We start from the raw sequence: 19,589 nt of genomic DNA, 5'->3' as shown, positions 1-19,589 counted from the left end.
ACAGCCAGAGAGAGAGGGAACACAAGCAGGGGGAGTGGGAGAGGAAGAAGCAGGCTCCCAGTGGAGGAGCCTGATGTGGGGCTCGATCCCAGGACCCTGGGATCACGCCCTGAGCCAAAGGCAGACGCTTAACGACTGAGCCACCCAGGCGCCCCTATTTTATTTATTTTTTAATTTAAATTCAAGTTAGTTAACATAGAGTGTATTATTAGTTTTGGAGGTAGAGTTCGGTGATTCATCAGTTGCATTTAACACCCAATGCTCATTCCTTCATGCCCGTCACCCACTTACCCCATCCCCCCCCTCCCCTCCAGCAGCCGAGTTTGTTCCCTGTGATTAAGAGTCTCTTATGGTTTGTCTCCCTGTCTGATTTTTTTTTTAAGATTTTATTTATTCATTTGACAGAGGCACAGCGAGAGGGAACACAAGCAGGGGGAGTGGGAGAGGAAGAAGCAGGCGTCCCGCTGAGCAGGGAGCCCGATGCAGGGCTGGATCCCAGGACCCTGGGATCATGACCTGAGCCAAAGGCAGACTCTTAATGGCTGAGCCACCCAGGCGCCCCTCCCTGTCTGAATTTATCTTATTTTATTTTTCTCTCCCTTTCCGTATGATCCTCTGTTTTGTTTCTGAATTCCACATGTGAGATCAGATGATACTGTCTTTCTCTGACAGACATACTTTGCTCAGCATAATACCTTCTAGTTCCATCATGTGTGCTGTGTTTTTAAGAAAAGTAAAGGTGGAAGTTTCATAAAACCAGCCACAGCCCTGGCGACTTGCACCCGTGGCCGGGCCACCATAGATCCAGAAAGATGCGTGGGGGTTTCTCCTGCTGCCCCCGCACCCCCGCCCCCCACTGCAGGAATTTACTGTCGTGATGCTCTCCTCCCCCTGGAAACACGGAGCCGGGATCAGGCCCGCATCTGTCCGCTGCCCGGGGCCCTCTGCTGTGTGTGCCATCTCACCCGCGGGTGGCGTTGGCTTTGGTGGGTTGGTGTTTATCATCCACATGTCCTCCACGCCTGTCTTCTCTGTCCCCAGCACCCTGCGGTCTCCATCGTCCCCCATCCACGAAGAGGATGAGGAGAAGCTGTCTCAGGACTCAGACGCCCCTCCCCCGCTGAGTGGGGCAGGGCTGGCGCTAAGCAGCTCCCCCGAGGTGAGGCCCTTCTGTCACCCTGTCCCCACTGCCTGTGTGTGGGCCTCCAGACGGGGGGCGACGTGCGCCCGGGCCCCCCTCACCACTCGCTCCCGTGGCCACCTCCGCTGGGTTCCTCACCTGTGGGGGGCGTCCTTTTTCGGGGAGCTGTACGAGCAGTCCCGGAGTGGGGGCCGCAGCTCGCCCCGCGCCCTCCCCCGCCGTGCACAGCCTGCTCCGGCCACAGAGCTGCAGGCACACTCTCCTTGTTTCCTAGAGCTTCGTCACGGAGGAGGCGGACGAGGCGTCAGCGCTGAAGCAAGGTGAGCGCTCTGCTTGAGGAGCGCGTTCGGCCTCGCTGCCGGGAGGCCTGTGGGCGGCTCTTGCAGAGGTTCTGCAGTGCGCGGGCCGGTCCCGCTCCGGGGACTCCGGAGTTCTTACTGCAGGATCTCCCGGAGCGCAGCCGCCGGCTGACCAGCCAGCGCTTCGCAGCGGCAGTCGTGCGCGTGGCCAGCTGCTCATGCGTGTCCCGTGTGGACTGCCTGGCCGCTGCCTGGAGAGACCCAGGGTCCCTCTTGGGGCCTTAGGCTGGACCACGACTTGGCCAGGCCCCTCCTCTGCATGTCCCTGTGTCTGAGGAGCGGGCCTTGCACCTGTCTGGAGTGGAGAGTTTAGCACAGAGCAGCCTGCTGGGGCTTGAGTCCCAGCTGCCACTAACAGGCACCGGGCTCTGTGTGGGGAGTGACCCCCACCTCACCTCCCAGTGGTTGTGGGATATAATGAGGTCCCTCCCCAGCCTCCCTCTGCCGCCTGGGGAGGTGCTATCCCACCACCGTCCCAGTCATTCCTCCACGTTGGGGTGGCAGGTGGCCCACGGCCGTTTAATTGGGAAGTGACAGAGGCAGGAAGTAGCCCTGGCTGGTTGGCTCCCAGGCCTGCAGCATGGAAGAGACCCCAGAGTAACCTGCAGCCGCTCTGTTGATGTGACCCCCTCCTTGCCAGGAGGTTCCCCAGCCAGCATTGTGCTGCAGTGACCCACGTCCCTCCCAGGAGCGGCTCCCTGCCCCCAGCGTGTGGGGCCTGCCTGCAGGTGGCTGGGCGTGGCACCTTGGGTCTGGGTGTGAGTGTTGGCGCCCAGGACAGGGTACCCCGTGTGGGTGTCTTCACTTCCTGCTTCTTAGGCCTGGACTCCCCCACCTCAGGATGGGCCTGACCTTCTCCCGACATTCCTTCCTTCCTGGGCAGAGCACCTGCCCAGAACGGGTGGCTCTCCGCTGTGCCTGTCCCAGGGCCCGGGTCCCTCTTCTGCCAGAGGGGACCTCCCCCTGAGGACTCCCTGAGCAGCCCTGGGACCTGCTGTGTGAGGGGGGTGTCCACAGGCAGGCCGCACTAGCTCTCCACTGCAGGGCATGTGGCCCAGCTCATTAAATCTATTACCTTCTTGTTTTTGTAAACAGGAGTATATAACGTTTCTATAACAAAAAACAAAAGCCCCAGGCTGGGATTGGGAGAGAAGGGTAGTAAAGAAAAAGCAAACCTTGGCCTTTCAGGTCTAGAGGGTGGAGGAGGGAGTCAGGGTGGTGTCTGGCCCGCAGTGGCTGCAGAGCCCTCAGGGAGGAAAGACCGGCTTCTGGGGCTCCTGACTAGGGACAGTGGCCACATTCTGCCTGTGAGCCTCTGACCTGCTCTGTCCTCTGCAGGGAGCCGAGTGCCATCCATCGAGAACGTCCTGCAGGATGGCAGCCCTGAGCCCTGCAGCCATAGCCAGCCCCGCCTGCCGGCTGATATCTACCTGCCAGGTAACAGCATTTGGCAGCTGAGCTGTGGGGGGGCGGGGGGGGGAGAGTATACTGTCACCGTTGGCATGGAGCTAGGGGTGTGGTCTGACTGCTCAGGGAGGGGGTGGCCTTCAGGAGCCCAGGTTTCTCTCCCTGGCTCTACCCACACTCCTTCCATAGACCCCAAAGCACAGCCAGGCCTTTGGTGCGGGGCCTATCCGTGAGGCCTCTTTGCTCCCGGAGCCAGCTCAGCATCAGGAAGGCAGGAAGGGCTATTTGTTCAAAGACATGGTCCTTCTTTCCGTCCGTTTGCTGCTTGGGGCCCGGTAGGCAGATCCAGCCCCGCTGGAATCTCCCACTCTTACTTCACCCATGGGCCCAGTGGGCCCTGTTCGGGGTGCCCCAACATTGGGGCCTCTGCCCCAGGGAACTACACACAGCCACCTGCGTGCCCGAGGCCTGGTGCTGGCTACTAGTCCTCTGCCACCTGCCTGAGGGGCTGACGAGGGCTCACAGGGCCCAGGTGAAGTGGCACATTGAAGACCAGGCCTGGGAGGACAGGTGGGCTGCTGGGCACCTTCAAGGCCCAAGTTGCAGTGGGGGAGGGGTCTTGCTTCTCTGCCCCCCTTTTCCGGAGGACTCTGCCCCCTGCCCCCAACTCCTCTGGTCTTGGCTCCTCTGGGTCAAGATCCTCAGCTTTAAGTCCTGGGCTCCAAAGATGGGGGACAGGAGTTGGGGGCTCTCAGAGACTTGTGCTTGCTGCCTGCTGAGATACCATCCGAGGGTCCCAAATCAAGCTAAATAGCCGTGATGCTCTCAAAGTCTGGCTCCTGCCGTGTGGTTAGGAAGCACCTTTGCCCCCACCTTCCCCAGTTCTCGGTGACCTGACCTGTGCATCAGGCCTGGTTGTGATGTGCTTTGATTTAAGATGTCTTGTCCCGCCCAGCATCTGGACAAGCAGTGGCCTGTGCAGACAGAGGGTCCAGTTAGCCCAGAGGAGGGCATGGTCGCCAGGGGTAGGAAGGGCAGGTAGTAAGTGCCGTCGGCACTCGGCCTCCCCAGAGAGAAACCCGTGGGTGAAAGCCATGTTTAGGACCAGCATCCCATCGAGTAACACAGAATTCCGGTAAGTTCTTTCAAGGAACTTCAAGGATTTCCTTAAAATTACAAGCTTGGGGGGATGGGGAGAGCCTGGAGAGGGACTTCTTAGAAGCATGAGTGAAGGTTGTGTTCCTGTAGGTGAAGGGACACCTTGACCCCACCCAGCAGTGCCAGCCCCCTGCCCCACGGTGTCTGCAGGTCAGGACAGTGACACCAGGCTCTCTGGCTCTCTCACCCCCACCCCCCTCCAGGCCAGTGACGTGGGCTTCTTAAGCTCCACAGTTGGGGCGGAAGGCAAGTTGGCTGTGGAGGTGGTAAAGGATAGGCTGAAATCCATGGTGGGGGCAGCAGAAGCCAGAATCCAGCCGCGGAGCGTGGGAGCCAGCAGGCTGGGGCGATGCTGCAGCTCTGGGGCCCACGCCCCACCGGCTTGTGCGCCCTGCATGCTGCGCCCTGGGCAGCTCCGTGAGCATCCGGGGGCCACCCCCCACGAGCATTACCGATGGCAGGCTGGGGGCCGGGCAGGGGTCCTCACAGACATGCACGCCTTTACAAGCATATTTGTACCTGTCTTCCTTTATTCCCGAGCCGACACCTTCTATCCTGCTACTGGCTCTCGCTCGGCAGAGATGCTGAATGTCTTTCACATCGGGCTGTGTTTAAGAACGGGGACATGCACATGGGTGTCTTTGTCCTTCACAGCGGCTGCGCACCTGTCCCCTGGAGGGACAGCCACAGTGTAGTGAACCTTCGTGTCCTTAGTGTTGACAGGGGAATGATAAGGGCAAATGGTGTTGGAAAGCTAGATGCGGGCCGCCCGTGGGGTGGGGGCCCTCCCCGGGCCCCTGCCCTGTGCGTGGTTCCCCAGGCTGAGTGCCTCTGCGTTGGACTGTGGCCCAGTGCTCTGTTCTCCTTTGTTTCAGCACATGACTCTGTGTGGGCATTTTGTCCCGTGCGTCCCCCCCAGGGAATCTTGTCCTAAAGCGGTGCATTTGCTGCGGAATGTGCTGGTCCGTCTGAGTGCTTTGCTAACTGAGCTTCCATCTCTCTCCTCCTCTGCACAGCCCTGGGGCCTGACTCCTGCTCTGTTGGTATAGAGGAGTAAGCTGGTACGTGATCGCCTTCATCCGTGTTGTGGGGTGGCTCTGAGGGGCATCCGTGACAGTGCTGGAGTGAGGACCTCCCCAGCTGCCTCTCCCTCTCCCGCTCCTTCCCTGGGGGTTCCTTGCCCTTTTCTGGGCTTCTTCCACATCCACGTCTTCCCTGGGGTCCTTGATTCTGAGTCCAGAGCTCTCTAAACATCCTACACCTTTGCCCGTAAGAGGTGGTGCTGGGGCGTCTGACACTGGCTGACTTTTGGAGCCAGAGCTTTTTCTATCTGGACTAGGTGGCTCAGCCAGGCTTTTGTAGCCTTTAGGGTCCCAGGAATGGTGACTTAGCCCTTGCTGAGACCCTCCCTGTTGCTGCTGACTAACCTGTCTCCCAGCCTACCTATGGAAACTTCTGGAACACCAGCACATGCTGAAATCAATCTGTTAAGAGGCCATGTAAGGTTGACCTCTGCCCTGATTGGGAGATGCCCTCTACACAGTTGACCTTGCCAAATGATTGTTTCATGGAAGGTCGTTCCAAGAGTACTACCACCCAAACAGGTGAATGCATTTAGGACCTTCTTCCTCTTCTTCACGCAATGGTAGCGGCTCTGGGAAGTCTGGTGGTGGAGAACCCGGTGCCTTCGGCGGCCCGAGCTTTCCCAGATGTGTGTGGGGTGGAGCGCTCCAGCAGGACTCCCGCCCATCCTGGCAGTGAGGGCGCAGCAGCCCCCGCGGGGAGATGCGGCCCCAGGCTGGTGTGCGGCCTTCCTCCTGGCCAGCTGTCCTGAGCTTCGGTGTCTGTCTGCTCGTTTTGACAGCTGCTTTTATGTCCTTGCGCAAGCCTTTCTCGTTCTCCTTGAATGTTTCTTCTGACGAATCTTCACCTCTGTCGAATTAGGGCCCAACGCTTTTTATAAAGTTGGCCCTGGTCTCCATGTCAGTGGCTGTTGAGTGCTGTGATCTAGATGAAACTTCCAGAAGTAGAAAATGCACAGAGGTCAGGCTGAGCTCCAGAGAACTGTGTTTTGCCTGCGGGCTGCATAGCAGAGCTGACGCCCCGCTCAAAGCCACAGGTCCTAGGAAAACAGTTTCTCCACCTCAGGGTCTGTGTCATAGGTGACGGGGCAGACGCACTCCTTGGTTTGTGATTTGAAGGCTATCGCGTGGAGCCTGTATTCTGTAGGTGGGCGGGCGGGTGGCAGCCGTCACTCTGCAGCTCTGACGGTCTGCCGGAATCTCACTGCTGCAGGCCTGGGTCAGTGGGGGCACCCTCGGTCCAGGGACAGAGCACCTCATGGCATCAGGAGGAAAAGGCCTCTGAAGGAGGCAGGGTGGGGCTCCGGGGGCTGCTCTGAGCACAGAGATGCCCCCCAGGTCCAAGTCCACTCCCCTCTGCCTGGGCTTGACTGAGTCCCGGTCTAATTCAGTAGTGAAGGACAGCAGCTGGTCAGATCCCAGGAAGCAAGGACTGGGCAAGGGAGGAGGCGAGGGAGGAGGCCCCAGGGGGCAGGAGCCCACGGCGCCCCGTTGCATTCTGTTCTGGGCATCAGCTGGTGCTGTTGCCTGGGATCTGCTCCAAGACAGGTCTTTCCTTACTCTGCTGGGGCTGGAGTTCCGGGTCTCTGTGTGGTCCTGCCACAGACACACAGTGTAAGGGGGCGTGGTGCTGCCCTCTGGGGGGGGCTCATGGTTGGTGGAAACAGAGCCTGATGGGTGAGGTGGGTGACTCGGCCACCCATGACCAGTTCTCCCTCTGCTCCTGCCTGCAGGATGGTCCACCTCCATGGAGACGCCCCACAGCCTCCGTACCACTGGCCCACCCCGGCCTGTGCTTGGTGGCCCCAGTCCTGACCCTGGGGCCTCTGAGCTGACCCCACTCTGAGAGCCTGGCCAGGCTGGCAGCATGGAGCCCTTAGCTCCCCAGACTTTGCCGAGGGGCCGCCGGATTCCAGCGTGGCCCCTGGCCTCTCCCGTCTTGCACGCTCTGCGTGGCCACTGGCTCTGAGGGGCCACACGACCCTTGATTGAAGAGCACAGTGGACTGTCTCCTCTGAAAAATTCCTTTTTCTACAGTTGATGTATTTGTAAATGGTACAAGATGAAGGACAGCAGCTTTCTGTTCTGGGCTCTGAGCTCTGAGTTCCCCCAAATGCCCCATTGGCTGAGTGCCTGGGACTGGGGGCTGACCACCCATGTGCAGCCTAGACCAGCTTCTCCCAGCACTCTAGCTGTTGGGGACTTGGCATCCCAAGAACTCAGCACAAATTCTCCGACGAAAAGTGTATTGGTGGGTGAGGTGGTATCTTCACAGATGTCATAGGGGCCTTGTTGGCCAAGGAAGAAAGGAAGTGGGGTCTGAGTCATGGTCAATGAAGGAAACAGTGCCTGTCCCCTACCCCCCATAGCCTGTGTCCTTGGCAGCCTGGCTGTTGTTACTGCTCCATGCCCTCTGCTGCTTCTTCCCCTTCCTGGTCCAGTCCTGGGGGCAGGGCTGCCTCCTACATCTTCCCCGCAGTCCCACTCAGCTCCTGGGCAGCGGGCGTGGCCACACACGAGGCTGAGGTCTGGGGCTGACGGAGGGGCAGAGGCAGCAGTTGGTGACCGGTGGCCCCTCTCTCGGGCCTGCGCCTTCTCTGAAGCGGCTTTGTTCACATGGCAGGTCCCTGCAGGTGAAGGGCCTTCTGCGGGGCTCGTGGGGCTGCTACCCACTTGCTCCAGGGAGGGATATGAGCAGCTTTCCTCCTCCCTCTTGACCACTGAAACGTCCCTTGGTTTCTCTTTGACTTGTTCTGTCTGGGGTCCCTGTAGTGGACCTGCCTGGGGGACGCACATGGCAGATCCTATCTGAGGTGACCTCATCTTTTTTTTTTTTTTTTTTTTTTTAAGCGAAACTTTCTGGGCAACAGAAAGGCAAAGGGGGCATCCAGCCCTGGTCCCCCAGCAGGGACCTTGAGCCAGGTGGTTGGGTCTGTGCAGCTCCCTGAGGTGGGAACACTTTCTTGGTCTGGGGTGGGGGTGTAGAGCGGCCCACTTCCTGAGGAGCTGCCCCAGGAAGGATGGTTCTGGAGCAGCCGGCAGCAGTCCACAGAGCCCTGTGGCCCAGCCGGCCTGTGTCTGCACAGCCCTGGCCCCTGCCCCAGCACCCTCCCCGTGGCTCGGGTGCTCAGGAGAGGAACCAGCAGTACAGAACTCGTCTTCTCTCCAGCTGAGCCTGTGAGCAGAGCGCTGCCTTAGACACCGCTCTCAGCCATGCTCAGGCCAGCTTTCCCAGCCACTTGACTCCCTGCCTCTCCAGCCCTCCCCTGCCCACCCCTACCGCCCGCCGTGTGCTCATACCCGCGCGTATGCCAGCGCGCACACACACAGGCGCACGCAGCCTGGCTGCCTCCCTCCCTCCCCTTGCTGCTCCTGACCCGCCAACCCCGGCCTCTCGCCATTGGTATTGGTGCCAGTACTCTGTTTGAAGGCCGAGATGCAGACTGGCCTGTCTTGGACTTACATGTGCTATCATTTGATGTACTCTGATTGGCTAGTTTTTGTTCGTTTTTACTGTATATTTATAGTAATAAAATCATGCAGCAATATCTTGTCCGCTCCTTCCTCTGCGCATTGCACTGAGGGACCTCGGTGGTTCCTTAGTCTGGAGGCAGGACGGCTGAGTGGCTCATGGCAGCTTTGGCCTCCCCCCTGCATCGTGAGCCCTGGCATGTGGCCGCAGCCTCCACTTCCATGTGTGTCACATGTCAGCGACACGTGGCTTCCGAGAGGGCATGAGATGGTACGTGAGGCGCGTGAGCGGCGGTTTATAACAACTGTGGTCGACATTGCTGATTCTGGTTTGGAGCGAAGTGGACTCTGGCGACGTGTCTTGTCTTCACTGCCGATCCCTCCCGCAGATACTGGGGCTGGAGGGGCCCAAACAGGCGTGGCGCAGGCCCCTGGGAGTTTGTGTTGTAGGCAGTGAGACACCGCGCAAGTAATCGAATCTTCCCAGGTTTGGTGACTGTCGGAAGAGTCAGCTGGCGACAAGCTGGAGCTCCATGGGGTACTTGATTTTACCTGTGGTGGAGGAGGGCTTCTCTGAGGGGGTGTTTCAGCTGAGCCCTGCAGGTGCCCAGGCAGCCAGCACAGCAAGTACAAACAAAGGCCCTGGGGCCAGAGTGAGCCTGGTGTGACCACTGAGCAGAAAGACACCCTAGTGGCTCCGGTCGCTGGAGGTCAGAATGGAGGAGTGTTGGGGTACAGCTGCCGCAGGACCTTGTACGGACAGAGTTTTATTCTGCGGACAGTCAGAGGTTTTTACACAGGGAAGCAACTCTCTCCAGCTGTCGTGTAGAGTGGATTAGAGGGCCAGGTTCGTTTGCCGGCTTCCATGCCTGGCAAGCAGCCTCCCAGCAGGGAAAGGCCATCGCGCCCCAGAGCACCCAGGCAGCACTGCCCCCACACTGCCACCCGCCAGCAGCTCCTCTGCCAACAGGGTTCCACGCTGCCTCCTCAGGTTGCCACTGACTCAGGTGCTTAATGGTGAGACCAGTGTTCTCAGCTAGTTAGGCCGTGCCCCAAGGTGGGCCTGCCATCATCCTCAGCCCTGCAGCGGCTCAGTCATGTTTGGGTCTGGCATGGTCCCAGGGTGGGTAGAAAGGTGCTCCGTGTCAGACGAGTTCTTTTAAGGGCTGCGCTGGATCTCCCTCCACACTTTTGCCAACGGACCTGGTATTTTGTTAACCTCTTGTGTCAGGGAGGGGTTGGGGGCATGGGGTACCTTTCCTCTGTGTCCCCTTCCCTACTCCATCCCCCCACCCCCCAGCCCTGGGTTTGGGTCATGGAGACGTGGCCGCCTCGGGATGGGCCCCTCCCCTCACTGACATCTCTTCAGACACGGTTACTTGCCCTGGTTTCTCCCTGCCAGCTGTGGTTGCCCCTTCTGAATCCTGACCCCAGGTAGAGGACCATGGCTGGGGAGAGAGCCTGCCTCTTTGGATCCTTATTTCCCATTTCCGACAGAGTACCGTCATGGACTCACTGTGTGAATGAGTGTCTAGTGGGTCCTACCCACCCATTGCCTGCCCTCTGCCCCTGCTCTCCTCTCTTGCTCCTCAGCCCTGCTCAGGGCAGCCTTCCCCGCCACAGCGCTTGCCCTCGCTCACTGCATGCGGTTCTCCTGGGGCTGTCACTGGGGTGCCCACCCTGTGAGTGCAGGTGGTGGTTCCTTCACTCAGCAAATCCCTGCCCACGGTGGGAAGAGAACGGAGTTTGGGCCAACTAGCGGGGTGAGTGGCCCCGTTGCAGGACTCGGAGGAGCCCTAGTGCTCCCTCTTGGACATTGCTTCCGGTGTTCCTGAGCCCCAGCGACTTCCTTCTCCATTAGACACAGGGTAAGTACTTCAGGCCCTCTTCTGTGAAAGTTGGAAGGTTTTCTGTTGTGGACACTGGGGGAGGAGACAGGATGGGATCCTGGCTCTGGCACCAACTGCTGGGTACCCTTAAGGCAAGACCTGTTCCTCTGTGTCCCAAGTTTCTCCTTGGGAAATGGGGAAGACCCCATTTCCTCCAGCCGCACCTGGCATATGGTGTCTGACTGGGGGAATACTTGGGATGCTGGGCGCAGATTTAAGGTACTTCCTCCCCCAGCAAGCTGGGTCTAAGAGCCCCAGGGTTGTGCGTGGACACGGACTGTGGGGGCAACTGGAGCTCTGCCTGGCCCTGCTTTCCTTGCTCTTCTGGAGTCGGGCAGACCGCCAGTGACCTTGGACGGGAGTGCTTGGCTGGCGCGCGTGCGGGGAAGCGTCGTGCCATCCGGTCGCGGTCGCGGCGCTCCCCGGAGCCTTCCTGCGGGAGGCGCCGGCCAGGAAGCGAGGCGGGGGCTGGTAGTGTGAAGCCTGCGGCGCGGCGCTCCCAGGGGGCGCTAGGGTAAGGCATAGGACTCGTGGCGGGCAGTCGGAGCCCCAGCCGGCTGGCAGCGCCCGCCCGAGGGCTCCGGGGCCCCGCTAGTCTCGGGAGGGCTCGGCCCGCGCTGTGCCTTCCGGGGGTCGTGGTTCTCGAGGGCCGTGGGTTGGGGCGCGCGCAGCCTCTCCCTTTGCACACGCCCCTTCCGCGCCTCAACGACGTGTCGGAACGCCGGGAAGGGCTCAGCCCCTCGATGGGCGTCGGCAATTGGCGGAGGGGCGGGCTTAGGGGCGGGGCTGCCTGCGGATTGGGCGGGACCGACGGGGGCGGGCCCGCGCATGCACTTAAGGAGCGGCGCCCGGGCCGCGGCGGGGTAGCGTCAAGATGTCGGCGGCGGTACCGGAGCTGAAGCAGATCAGCCGGGTGGAGGCTATGCGCTTGGGGCCGGGCTGGAGCCACTCGTGCCACGCCATGCTCTACGCCGCCAACCCCGGGCAGCTCTTCGGCCGCATCCCCATGCGCTTCTCGGTGCTGGTGAGGACGCGGGTGGGCGGGCAGGGGACGGGGCGCCGCTCGCACCCCGCGCCCGTGACCCGGCCCTCCCTTGCAGATGCAAATGCGCTTCGACGGGCTGCTGGGGTTTCCCGGGGGCTTCGTGGACCGGCGGTTTTGGTCTCTGGAGGACGGTCTGAACCGGGTGCTGGGCCTGGGCCTGGGCTGCCTGCGCCTCACGGAGGCCGACTACCTGAGCTCGCACCTGACCGAGGGCCCGCACCGCGTCGTGGCGCACCTGTACGCACGGCAGCTGACGCTGGAGCAGCTGCACGCCGTGGAGATCAGCGCGGTGCATTCGCGCGACCACGGCCTGGAGGTGGGGCCGCCGCCCGGGCCCCGCCCCCCGCCCCGGGGGTTGGCTCTGGCCCCGTGGAAGGCACCGATGGGTAACACGTCCCCCTGAGGGTTCCCTGGCCGGGCTGGGTGGGGTGTCGCTGTCTCCAGCATCGGGGAGGGGAGAGGGACCTGGGGCCAGGGGTGGGGGCGAGGGGCCCGGGGCTGGGGTTCCCTCGGGGCTGTGTTCCATCTGCCTTGCTGCCTGCCATTGCCAATCCTGGGAGTGGGGAGTGGGATTGGTGGGGGGATGGGATGGGGTGGTGCCTTGTGGGGAGGTGGGAAACGGGGGCTGGTTCATGGGCTGGTATCTGATGGCTGGGGTGATGAAGGCTCTTACGGTCTGTGGGTTTTATACTCTGGAGGGGCCGGGAGTCATACTTGGGGTGTTTGGGATTCACCCGTGGAAGAGGGAGCATGGGGTATGAACTGGGGGGCTACCTGCCAGTGGATGGGAGCTGGGACTTGAGAGTGTTAAGGGTGGAAAGTGCATGGGGTCAGCTTTGAATTTTGCCTGGGGAGTAGTGGGGCTGCACTGCTCCAAGGGTAACGCTGGCTTCCGCCTCACCGGACCCCGCCTGGGTCTCTCATTACAGCCTTCGCAACCTGGCTGCCCTCCCCGGCCTAGCAGCTCACAGGCTCCTTCTGCTAGGGCTACACCACTGGTGTGGGGGCCTGGTCCCACTCTGGTCTTCTCTCTGTGCAGGTGCTGGGGCTTGTGCGAGTCCCGCTTTACACCCAAAAGGACCGAGTCGGTGGCTTTCCCAACTTCCTGAGCAACGCCTTTACCAGCACCGCCAAGTATCAGCTGCTTTTCGCTCTCAAGGTGCTTAACATGATGCCTGAAGAGAAGCTGGCTGAGGCTTTGGCTGCTGCCACGGAGAAGCAGAAGAAAGCCCTGGAGAAGCTCCTCCCATCTTCCTCCTGAGGTTGATTCTATGCTGCATGTCTTTTGCCTTCCCCTGGTTCTGTGTCCCGAACTTCTAGGAGAATGTCTTGTGTGTTCACAACTCCTCTCCGCTGCCTGGAGCAGCTACTGGGTAGCGACCAGGTTACTGGGAGCCCACCCTGGTCAGTAGGTGGCCTGGCTTATCCAGGCTCAGGACATTTTCTCCTACCCCGTGGCTCAAACTCTTCACGTGAGACTCACGGGTTGGTGGAGGTATCACCCATTCATCCAGGTGGGTAGGTAGACACAGACCATCGAGAAGTCAGTTTATTGTTGTGGAGCATGCCTTGAGTCCTGTCACCAGCCAGCCCCAGGGCTGAGAGGAGAGCTGGCTCAGCTCAGAATGTCATACTGTTAATTGTTAAAGAATGTGGTTGTTAGCCTTACTTGGTTAATTTTTTCTATGGTGTGTGAACTGGGAGTAAGGCTTCACAGCCCCTTTACCCCATTGGGGCTTGGTCCCCAAGGTTGGTTGGGGCCATGAGGCCCACCTGGAGCTTTCGAAAGAGAAAGGACAGGAAAGTCCGTTCTCAGGTGCTCTCTGGTCCTGGCCACAGGCCCGGGGCTGGGTGCACGGGGGGGTCCCTTTCTGCCACTACCCAGGGACCTAAGGCAGGGAGCTAGGCGCAAGAGTGCTGGGCTCCATTCAGCGTAGAGCTGATATGGGGCTCCTGTCCCAGGTGGAGGGGCCATCCCCTTCCCTGCAGTTGCTGTGGGACTGCCGGCTTCAGGCCTCAGTGGGCCTTGTGCCTGGTCTGGGGCTTCTGGCCGCACCTGGGCTGAGCTCAGCTCACTGCTCTTTGCTTTGCAAGCCTCCCTTCCTCCATTCCCAGCACAGGCTGCAGGCAGCTCCAGGACGTGGTATGGAAGCACTGGCCGAGTGTGCAGCATGACAACCGCAGAGCCACCACAGGCGGACACGTCACCACGGGCAGTCTCCTATGGCCCTATGTCCGGAAGGACTCCTCAGTGAAGCTAACAAAGTTTCCACAGCACCTGCTTGGCCTGGTAAGGAAAGCTGTGCTCCGGCCCAGCCTGAGCGCCTGTTTCACCTTAGAGCCTCGATGAAGTGGCCAGCACGTAGGGGCAAAGGCACTTCATTCTGTAAATAAAACACCTGTACCTTGTTCCTCTCTTACTTCCTTGGGGCTTGGGGGTATGCGTCACTCTTCAGATTGCTTTTGTAGACTCGAGGGGGCTCGCAGCAAAGGGAGCCCTAGAAGCTACAGGGGCCGGACAGAGCAGGTGGGGGGTCAGCCCTGCTCTGAGCATGGTGGTCTCTGTCCTGACAGAGGGGCCTGGGCCCCAGTGGGTTACTCAAGTGGGGGGGTCTCGGCCTGGCTTGCCAGCCGGTACTGCATGTGGTGGGACCAGAACACAGCCCCTCACCAGTAGAGCTTACATTTTATTTTCCAGCAAATGACATACGCTGCCCAGGTGCCCAATCCTCTCCGTGTGGCACCTGTGGTGTACGGGGACCTGCTCTCTCCCCGTGGCCCTGCCCGTTCGGGGCCTCACCCCCAGGTTCTGGCCTACAGGCCCTCGTCCTGCCTCTGTGTGGGCCTCGCTCCTTGCACTGGCCCCAGCCCTGTCCTGCTTCTGCCGGCTGCTCCGGGGGCCTGATCCTCCGGCCTGCTGGGGTCCAGCCTGCTGTAGCCGCTTGCTCTCCACGCTCCTGTCTTCCAGGCACACAGCTTCAGGGTGGATGAGTCACCCAACGTCAGATTCTGAGAAGGGAAAGGGAAGACTGAAGGGGGAGCTCACTGCTGCCCAGTGCGCCCTGCTCTCCCAGCCCGGGGCCTGGGCTGGCGGACACTCACCGTCCCTCCCAGCTAAGGCTCCCGCCAGTTCTCCTTCCTGTTCAGTACTTGCAGCTTCTCCAAGCTCTGGGTCACTGAGCATAGCACTCGCCCTGAGGATGGGAGCAGTAAGTTACTGCTTTGCAAGTGTGAGAAGAAGAGGGGGTGCCTAAGACTGCGTGACCGTGAGGGATAGTAGGCTAGGGCAGGGCTTTCCCTGTTCACCCACTCTTGGCCCCTCATGGGGGTGAGGCCACTCACTGGCTGCCCTCCTGGAGACTCACCCATTTCCTGGACTCGATCCTCCAATGCTCCTGACAGCTCAGGGAGGCTCAGAGCCTGCAGGGAGGCCTGCCAGCCTTGGGAGTCTGTGGGGCAGAGAACCTGGTGGGCCTGGGATCTGTGTGGTCACCACAGGTCCTGCCTGTTTGTCCTGAGCTGCTGCAACCAGGGGATCCACCCAGCTGTTGGTTCCTACGTGACCACCTTGTTACACCAAATGTGTTCTCCCACATTTCTCTAAAGCACTGTCAGTCAGTCAGGGTCCCGCCCCAGGGATGCAAGTATGAGGGTCCCTGGTCTACAGTGAGATTTTGTCCTGGGGTAGCCCCAACTGTAGGCTGCAGAAGTCACTTGAGACCCTGGACAGAAGACTCCGCCAGAGCCCAAGGGCTTTTGCCTCCCACCATGGGGAAGCAATCGGGGATACAGGGTGCCCTCAGTCTGGAGCCTGGGATGGTGTAGAGCAGGGGAGGAGGGTCAGTGTGATAACTGCTGGAACAGGTGGTAACACGCGACCTAGGGCAGTGCCTATGCCATCCGGGGCCAGGACGCTGTTCTTACCAGCTGTGGGGAGGGCTGTGCCCAGGGTGGACCCTCGGGTGGACACCTCCTGCTTCACTCTGGCTGACAGCTCGGCTTGACAGGCTCTGCCAGACATAAGGCCAAGTGCTGGTGAGGGAAGAGGCCTAGCAATAGTGGCCCCTGCTGGGCGGCAGATCCCTCCACCTCCCTGAGTGTCAGGTGGGGCTCTGCCTTCACGCCAAGCTCTCAAGGCCCGAGACACAGGCAGAGGACGACCTGCACGTACTGTGCAGATTCTCGGGGTCCTATTGGCTGCCTGGGTCTGCCCTGCAGAAAGGCAAAGCCAGAACAAAATGGAGGATGGCAGCAAGTGACCCCAAGAGGTCCTAAAAACAAGCCTTTGGTTGAAGAATTTGGAGACATCAGTGACTCGGGGTCTGGCCGGGGGACAAATCAGATGCCCACTCACCGCAGCTGGTCCAAGATGAGAGCGGCGTCCCGGGCGAGGGCCCAGGTCTCCTGCAGCTGGGCGTGCACATCCTTACGGGCACCGTCCTGCTCCAGGAGACAGCTCTCCACCACGGCGCGCAGCTCCTGCTCCTGCGACACCTGGCCGCGCATGACCTCCACCTCCTCACAGCGCTGCGGCGGGAGAGGCAGGAGCCCAGGTGGGTAAGTGAGCCAGGGAGATTTGAGGCCAGGGCCACATGGGCTGGGTCCCCCCAACCCCGGTTCTCTCTCTGCCATCCTCACTGGCTCTCGACTCCCACTCTCCTGGGCCGGAGGCAGGGGATGCCTCTCCGGATGGAGCCTCCTCTGCGTCCCTTCCCGCAAGCGCTGTGGTGCCCGCGCCCGCTGCTTGTTCCCTGCACCCCCCTTACTCTGTGTCCATCTGCGCTCCTGCCTGTGCGTCCCCCCTTTGGCACAGGAGCCGTAGTGCTTCTGCCCTCACTGTCCCACTGCCCGTCCAGGCTGCTGCTCCCTGCTGACCCGGGATATTTGTCCCCCCTGCTTGCTCTCTGCTCTGCATCCTCTGCAGCTGGTCTCCATGCCCCTCCCTTGCACGGCCCCTCCCCTGCTCACCACCTACTTTGTGCAGCTGGATGGCGAGCTCCTGCATCTCCGCTTCCAGCCGGTCTGCATACGCCAGCTCCAGGGCATCGCTGGGGGGACGGGCACTGCTGTGCCAGCGGGCAATGGCAGAGGTCATCTTCCTTTTAGGCCCGAACAACCTGCAGGGGTGAACGAGAGAAGTATACAGATCTGCGGTGTGTGTAGAGGTGCCATGGACTGTCCTTCCACCAAGATGGTCCCCTAGGAAAGATCCCAGCTTTGAAGGGGGAGAGTGGCCCCCAGGGTCCTGGGACTGATGACAGAAACAAAAGGTTCTAAGAAGTGACCCCAGTTGGGGCTGGCCTCCCCTGCCTGTTTCTGTCCCCTGCCTGGCTGCTTTCACTGAACAGGGAGCTCGGGCCAGTCAGGGCCAGGCTGTGAATGGCCTCCCACCAACTTGGGAAGCTCTCAAAAGTAGACAGCAAAAATGTCTGGGTGCCCTGATCACAGCAGTGTCAGCTGGGCCAGCTTGGGGGCTGGAGAGGCCAGCTGGCCGCAGGAAGCGAGCGGACTTCCGGATAGGGTGGCTCGTCCCACCCCAGCGTTGGGAAGTTGCAAGCTAAGCTGGCCCCTTCGGGCTAGGCGGAAACGAGGGGGCGTGGCCGCGACGGCCCCGCTGCACTCACGTGATGCCGATTTCCTTCAGGTCGCTCTCAGTGAGGGTCAGGAAGATGCGGAGGTCCACGTCCTGCTCCTCGAACACCTGCAGGTACTTCAGACACCCAATCTGCTCCAGCAGCGTGGCGAGGTCCTGGAGGGCAAAGGAGCCGGGGCAGGTCAGAGGACAGGTGGGGCCCCAAGACATGCGGACCAGCCAAGGCACTGCTGTACTACAGAGCCCTGCCTGCGGAGCGTCCGCGTAAGCCCGCCAATCCCCCAGGTTCTGTGCTGGGACAGTGCTGCCGGCGCCAGGAGCTCCAGCCCCCTCGTCTCCGTGCCCTCAGGAGGAGCAGGAAGTCCTGAGACACTCAGCCTGTTTTCACTTCAGCCTGGACAGCGGTAGTGTTTCTTGGACGGTGGGTCCAGTAGCAACAAACTCTTAGTCTCTGCTTACCTGCGACTGTACAACTGTCTTAATTTCTCCTTCACTTCTGAAGGATAGTTTTTGCTTGGATATAGCGTTCTTGGTTGAGTTTTTTTTCCTCCTCTCATTACTTTGACTTAGTCATCAAACGTTCTCTAGGTCCCATGGCTTCTTGTGAGAAATGAGCTGTTAATCTTACGAGGGTTCCTTATATGTAAAGACTCACTTCTCTCTTGCTCCCTTCAAGATTCTTTTTGTTTTTGGACATTTTCATTACTCTAGGTCTAGCTGTAGACCTGAGTTTAACCTACTTAGGGTTCATACAGCTTCTTGGATCAAATGCGAGAAGGTTTGGCTATTTCCTAAACATTTTTTTGTGCTCTTCTCTACCTCCTCCCCTTCTGGAACACCAGTTATGTGTATGCTGGCTGCCTGATGGGGTCTCACGGGTTTCTGTTCGTTCTTCATTCTTCTTTGTCTTCTCAGATGGGGTCGCCTCACTTGGTCAACAGCAGGTTTGTGGGGCCTTGTGCACGCTCCAGTCTCCCGCAGAGCCCTCTCCTGAAACATTCGTTTCAGTCATTGTACTTTGCACCTACAGAATCTATTGATTTTCTCTGTCTAGATAGGGCTTCCCTGAGCTCACTGAACATATTTGAAAAAGCTGATCTGGAGTCTTCGTCTGATAAGTCCCACAGTGGCCTTCCTCAGGTGCTGCTTCTGTTGACTTTTTACAGCCTATGAGCCATACTTCCTTGTTTCTTTGCACATCTTGTCTTTTTGTTGAAATTTGGACATTTCAAAGATTTTAAGTAATCTCGACACCCAACAGGGGGCTTGAATTTAGAAACCTAAGATCAAGAATCACATGTTCCACCAAATGAGCCAGCCAGGTGCCCGCCAAAACTAGACATCTGAATGTGGAGGCTCTGGAGATCGAATTCTCCTCCCACTCCATAGTTCATTGCTGCTGCTGCTTGTAGAAGTTACTTGTTTAGTGCCTCTTCTATAAAGTCTGTGTTCTTTCTTGATGTGGCCACAGAGGTCTCTCCTTGGCTAGCTTAGTGGTAGCTAAGGACTGGACAGATTTCCTTAAACACAGGAGACCAGTCTCCCCCTCTTTCCTGCGTAACTCTGTAGGCTTGCTTGGGGCCACCTTCAACACTCAGCCAGGCACAGGACGGTCCTACCTTAGCCTTAACTTCCTGCTTGCTAGACCCTCAAGGTCATCAGATGTATTTTTACATCTTTCCTGACCATACACACAACACAGCCTTGAGCAAGCGTGTGGCCTCCCGGATTCCTAGGAATGGGTCAGAGCTTTACAAAGCTCCTGTGGACATCTCCTTCCCCACCTTTTCCTTTTCAGCTTTGTGGTCAATCTAATTTGCTCTGACTATTATCAACACCTCAGGCAGCTGCAAAGTTAAAACACATGCCTATAATTATTTTCAACACACCTTCTTCAAGGAGAGGGCTTTTGTTCTGTTGGATAGATAAGCTCTCAGTGAAGTCAAATACAGCTCTTTAAGCATGGTCTCCTAGGGAGCCATCAGATGCATCCAATAATACCAAGTCTTTAACCCTCCAGTGGCTGTCACAGCAACCCTGGCACTGGAGAGTGGAGGGGACGAAGGCAAGTTAAAGTGTTACCAGCTTGCAGTTCCTACTGAGATTCAGCCACTTCTCTTGAATAAACATTTCCAGGTTGCTCTAAGCTTTTGGTTGATTCACAGAGTTTTGAAAAAAATTATTCTAACCACTTGTCAGTTTATTGCTTTTAATGGAGAAGCAAATTTTCAAAGGTTGTTACTCTGCCATTTTCCTTAACCTACTTTCTGAAACAGCCTTAAGATCCCACCAGCACCATCCACCCTCCCAGCAGCATGTGTTTCAGGAAATGAAAAGTGTAGCTGTTCACTGAGCCTGGAAACGTAAGCCCTGGAGAGAGCTCTCTGGAGGGGCCACAAGGAGAAGGCAGCAAAATGGCAGACTCTCAGTGACAGCAGAGCTGA

General features: G+C 59.2%; 3 protein-coding genes and 1 long non-coding RNA gene across 16 annotated transcripts in view; 3 read left to right on the top strand and 1 right to left on the bottom strand.

Moving 5' to 3' along the window:
• The window catches only part of MGRN1 (mahogunin ring finger 1), a 55,350-nt gene extending 46,657 nt beyond the window's left edge, over positions 1–8,693 (top strand). For 2 of the 6 annotated variants that reach the window (XM_040635389.1, XM_040635387.1), the window contains 5 exons: positions 1,042–1,159; positions 1,416–1,461; positions 2,839–2,937; positions 5,082–5,126; positions 6,881–8,693. In XM_040635389.1, coding sequence (XP_040491323.1) covers positions 1,042–1,159; positions 1,416–1,461; positions 2,839–2,937; positions 5,082–5,122 — 304 coding nt within the window. In that variant the 3' untranslated portion in view covers positions 5,123–5,126; positions 6,881–8,693. The remainder of the gene's footprint in view (positions 1–1,041; positions 1,160–1,415; positions 1,462–2,838; positions 2,938–5,081; positions 5,127–6,880) is intronic. The other 4 variants (XM_040635386.1, XM_040635384.1, XM_040635388.1 and 1 more) reach the window with 3 other exon arrangements.
• A 2,641-nt stretch (positions 8,694–11,334) lies between these two features.
• On the top strand, positions 11,335–13,961 carry NUDT16L1 (nudix hydrolase 16 like 1). Of its 2 annotated transcripts, none has more exons than XM_040635383.1 (4): positions 11,335–11,531; positions 11,608–11,868; positions 12,592–12,814; positions 13,673–13,961. In XM_040635383.1, the coding sequence occupies exons 1-3, from the start codon at positions 11,382–11,384 to the stop codon at positions 12,811–12,813; spliced, it is 633 nt and encodes a 210-aa protein (XP_040491317.1). In that variant the 5' UTR covers positions 11,335–11,381; the 3' UTR covers position 12,814; positions 13,673–13,961. The 2 variants fall into 2 exon arrangements, with proteins under 2 accessions (XP_040491317.1, XP_040491316.1); XM_040635382.1 differs by having other exon boundaries at positions 11,336–11,531; positions 13,668–13,961.
• Positions 13,962–14,226: 265 nt separating this feature from the next.
• Positions 14,227–19,589, bottom strand: part of ANKS3 (ankyrin repeat and sterile alpha motif domain containing 3) — a 30,104-nt gene continuing 24,741 nt past the window's right edge. For 5 of the 7 annotated variants that reach the window (XM_040635374.1, XM_040635376.1, XM_040635377.1 and 2 more), the window contains 7 exons: positions 17,177–17,301; positions 16,528–16,669; positions 15,907–16,079; positions 15,477–15,562; positions 14,918–15,001; positions 14,655–14,746; positions 14,227–14,581 (listed from right to left, as the gene is read on the bottom strand). In XM_040635374.1, coding sequence (XP_040491308.1) covers positions 14,667–14,746; positions 14,918–15,001; positions 15,477–15,562; positions 15,907–16,079; positions 16,528–16,669; positions 17,177–17,301 — 690 coding nt within the window. In that variant the 3' untranslated portion in view covers positions 14,227–14,581; positions 14,655–14,666. The remainder of the gene's footprint in view (positions 14,582–14,654; positions 14,747–14,917; positions 15,002–15,476; positions 15,563–15,906; positions 16,080–16,527; positions 16,670–17,176; positions 17,302–19,589) is intronic. The other 2 variants (XM_040635375.1, XM_040635378.1) reach the window with 2 other exon arrangements.
• Positions 17,194–19,288, top strand: LOC121103810. The gene is made up of 2 exons (XR_005836091.1): positions 17,194–17,326; positions 17,431–19,288. It is a non-coding gene; the product is annotated as an uncharacterized LOC121103810 (long non-coding RNA).

Source organism: Ursus maritimus, unplaced genomic scaffold (genome assembly GCF_017311325.1).
Source record: "Ursus maritimus isolate PB19 unplaced genomic scaffold, ASM1731132v1 scaffold_2, whole genome shotgun sequence".
Taxonomy (NCBI): Eukaryota; Metazoa; Chordata; class Mammalia; order Carnivora; family Ursidae; genus Ursus; species Ursus maritimus.
The sequence above is the reverse complement of the archived record's forward strand: the minus strand, read 5'-3'. Positions and strand labels throughout refer to the sequence as shown.

Bases quoted from the DNA above. Each gene is read 5' to 3' on its own strand.
- NUDT16L1 (XM_040635383.1), top strand. From the start codon at position 11,382: ATGTCGGCGGCGGTACCGGAGCTGAAGCAGATCAGCCGGGTGGAGGCT. The intron at 11,532-11,607 runs GTGAGGACGCGG...CCTCCCTTGCAG, and splicing joins CCATGCGCTTCTCGGTGCTG to ATGCAAATGCGCTTCGACGG. The intron at 11,869-12,591 runs GTGGGGCCGCCG...CTCTCTGTGCAG, and splicing joins CGCGCGACCACGGCCTGGAG to GTGCTGGGGCTTGTGCGAGT.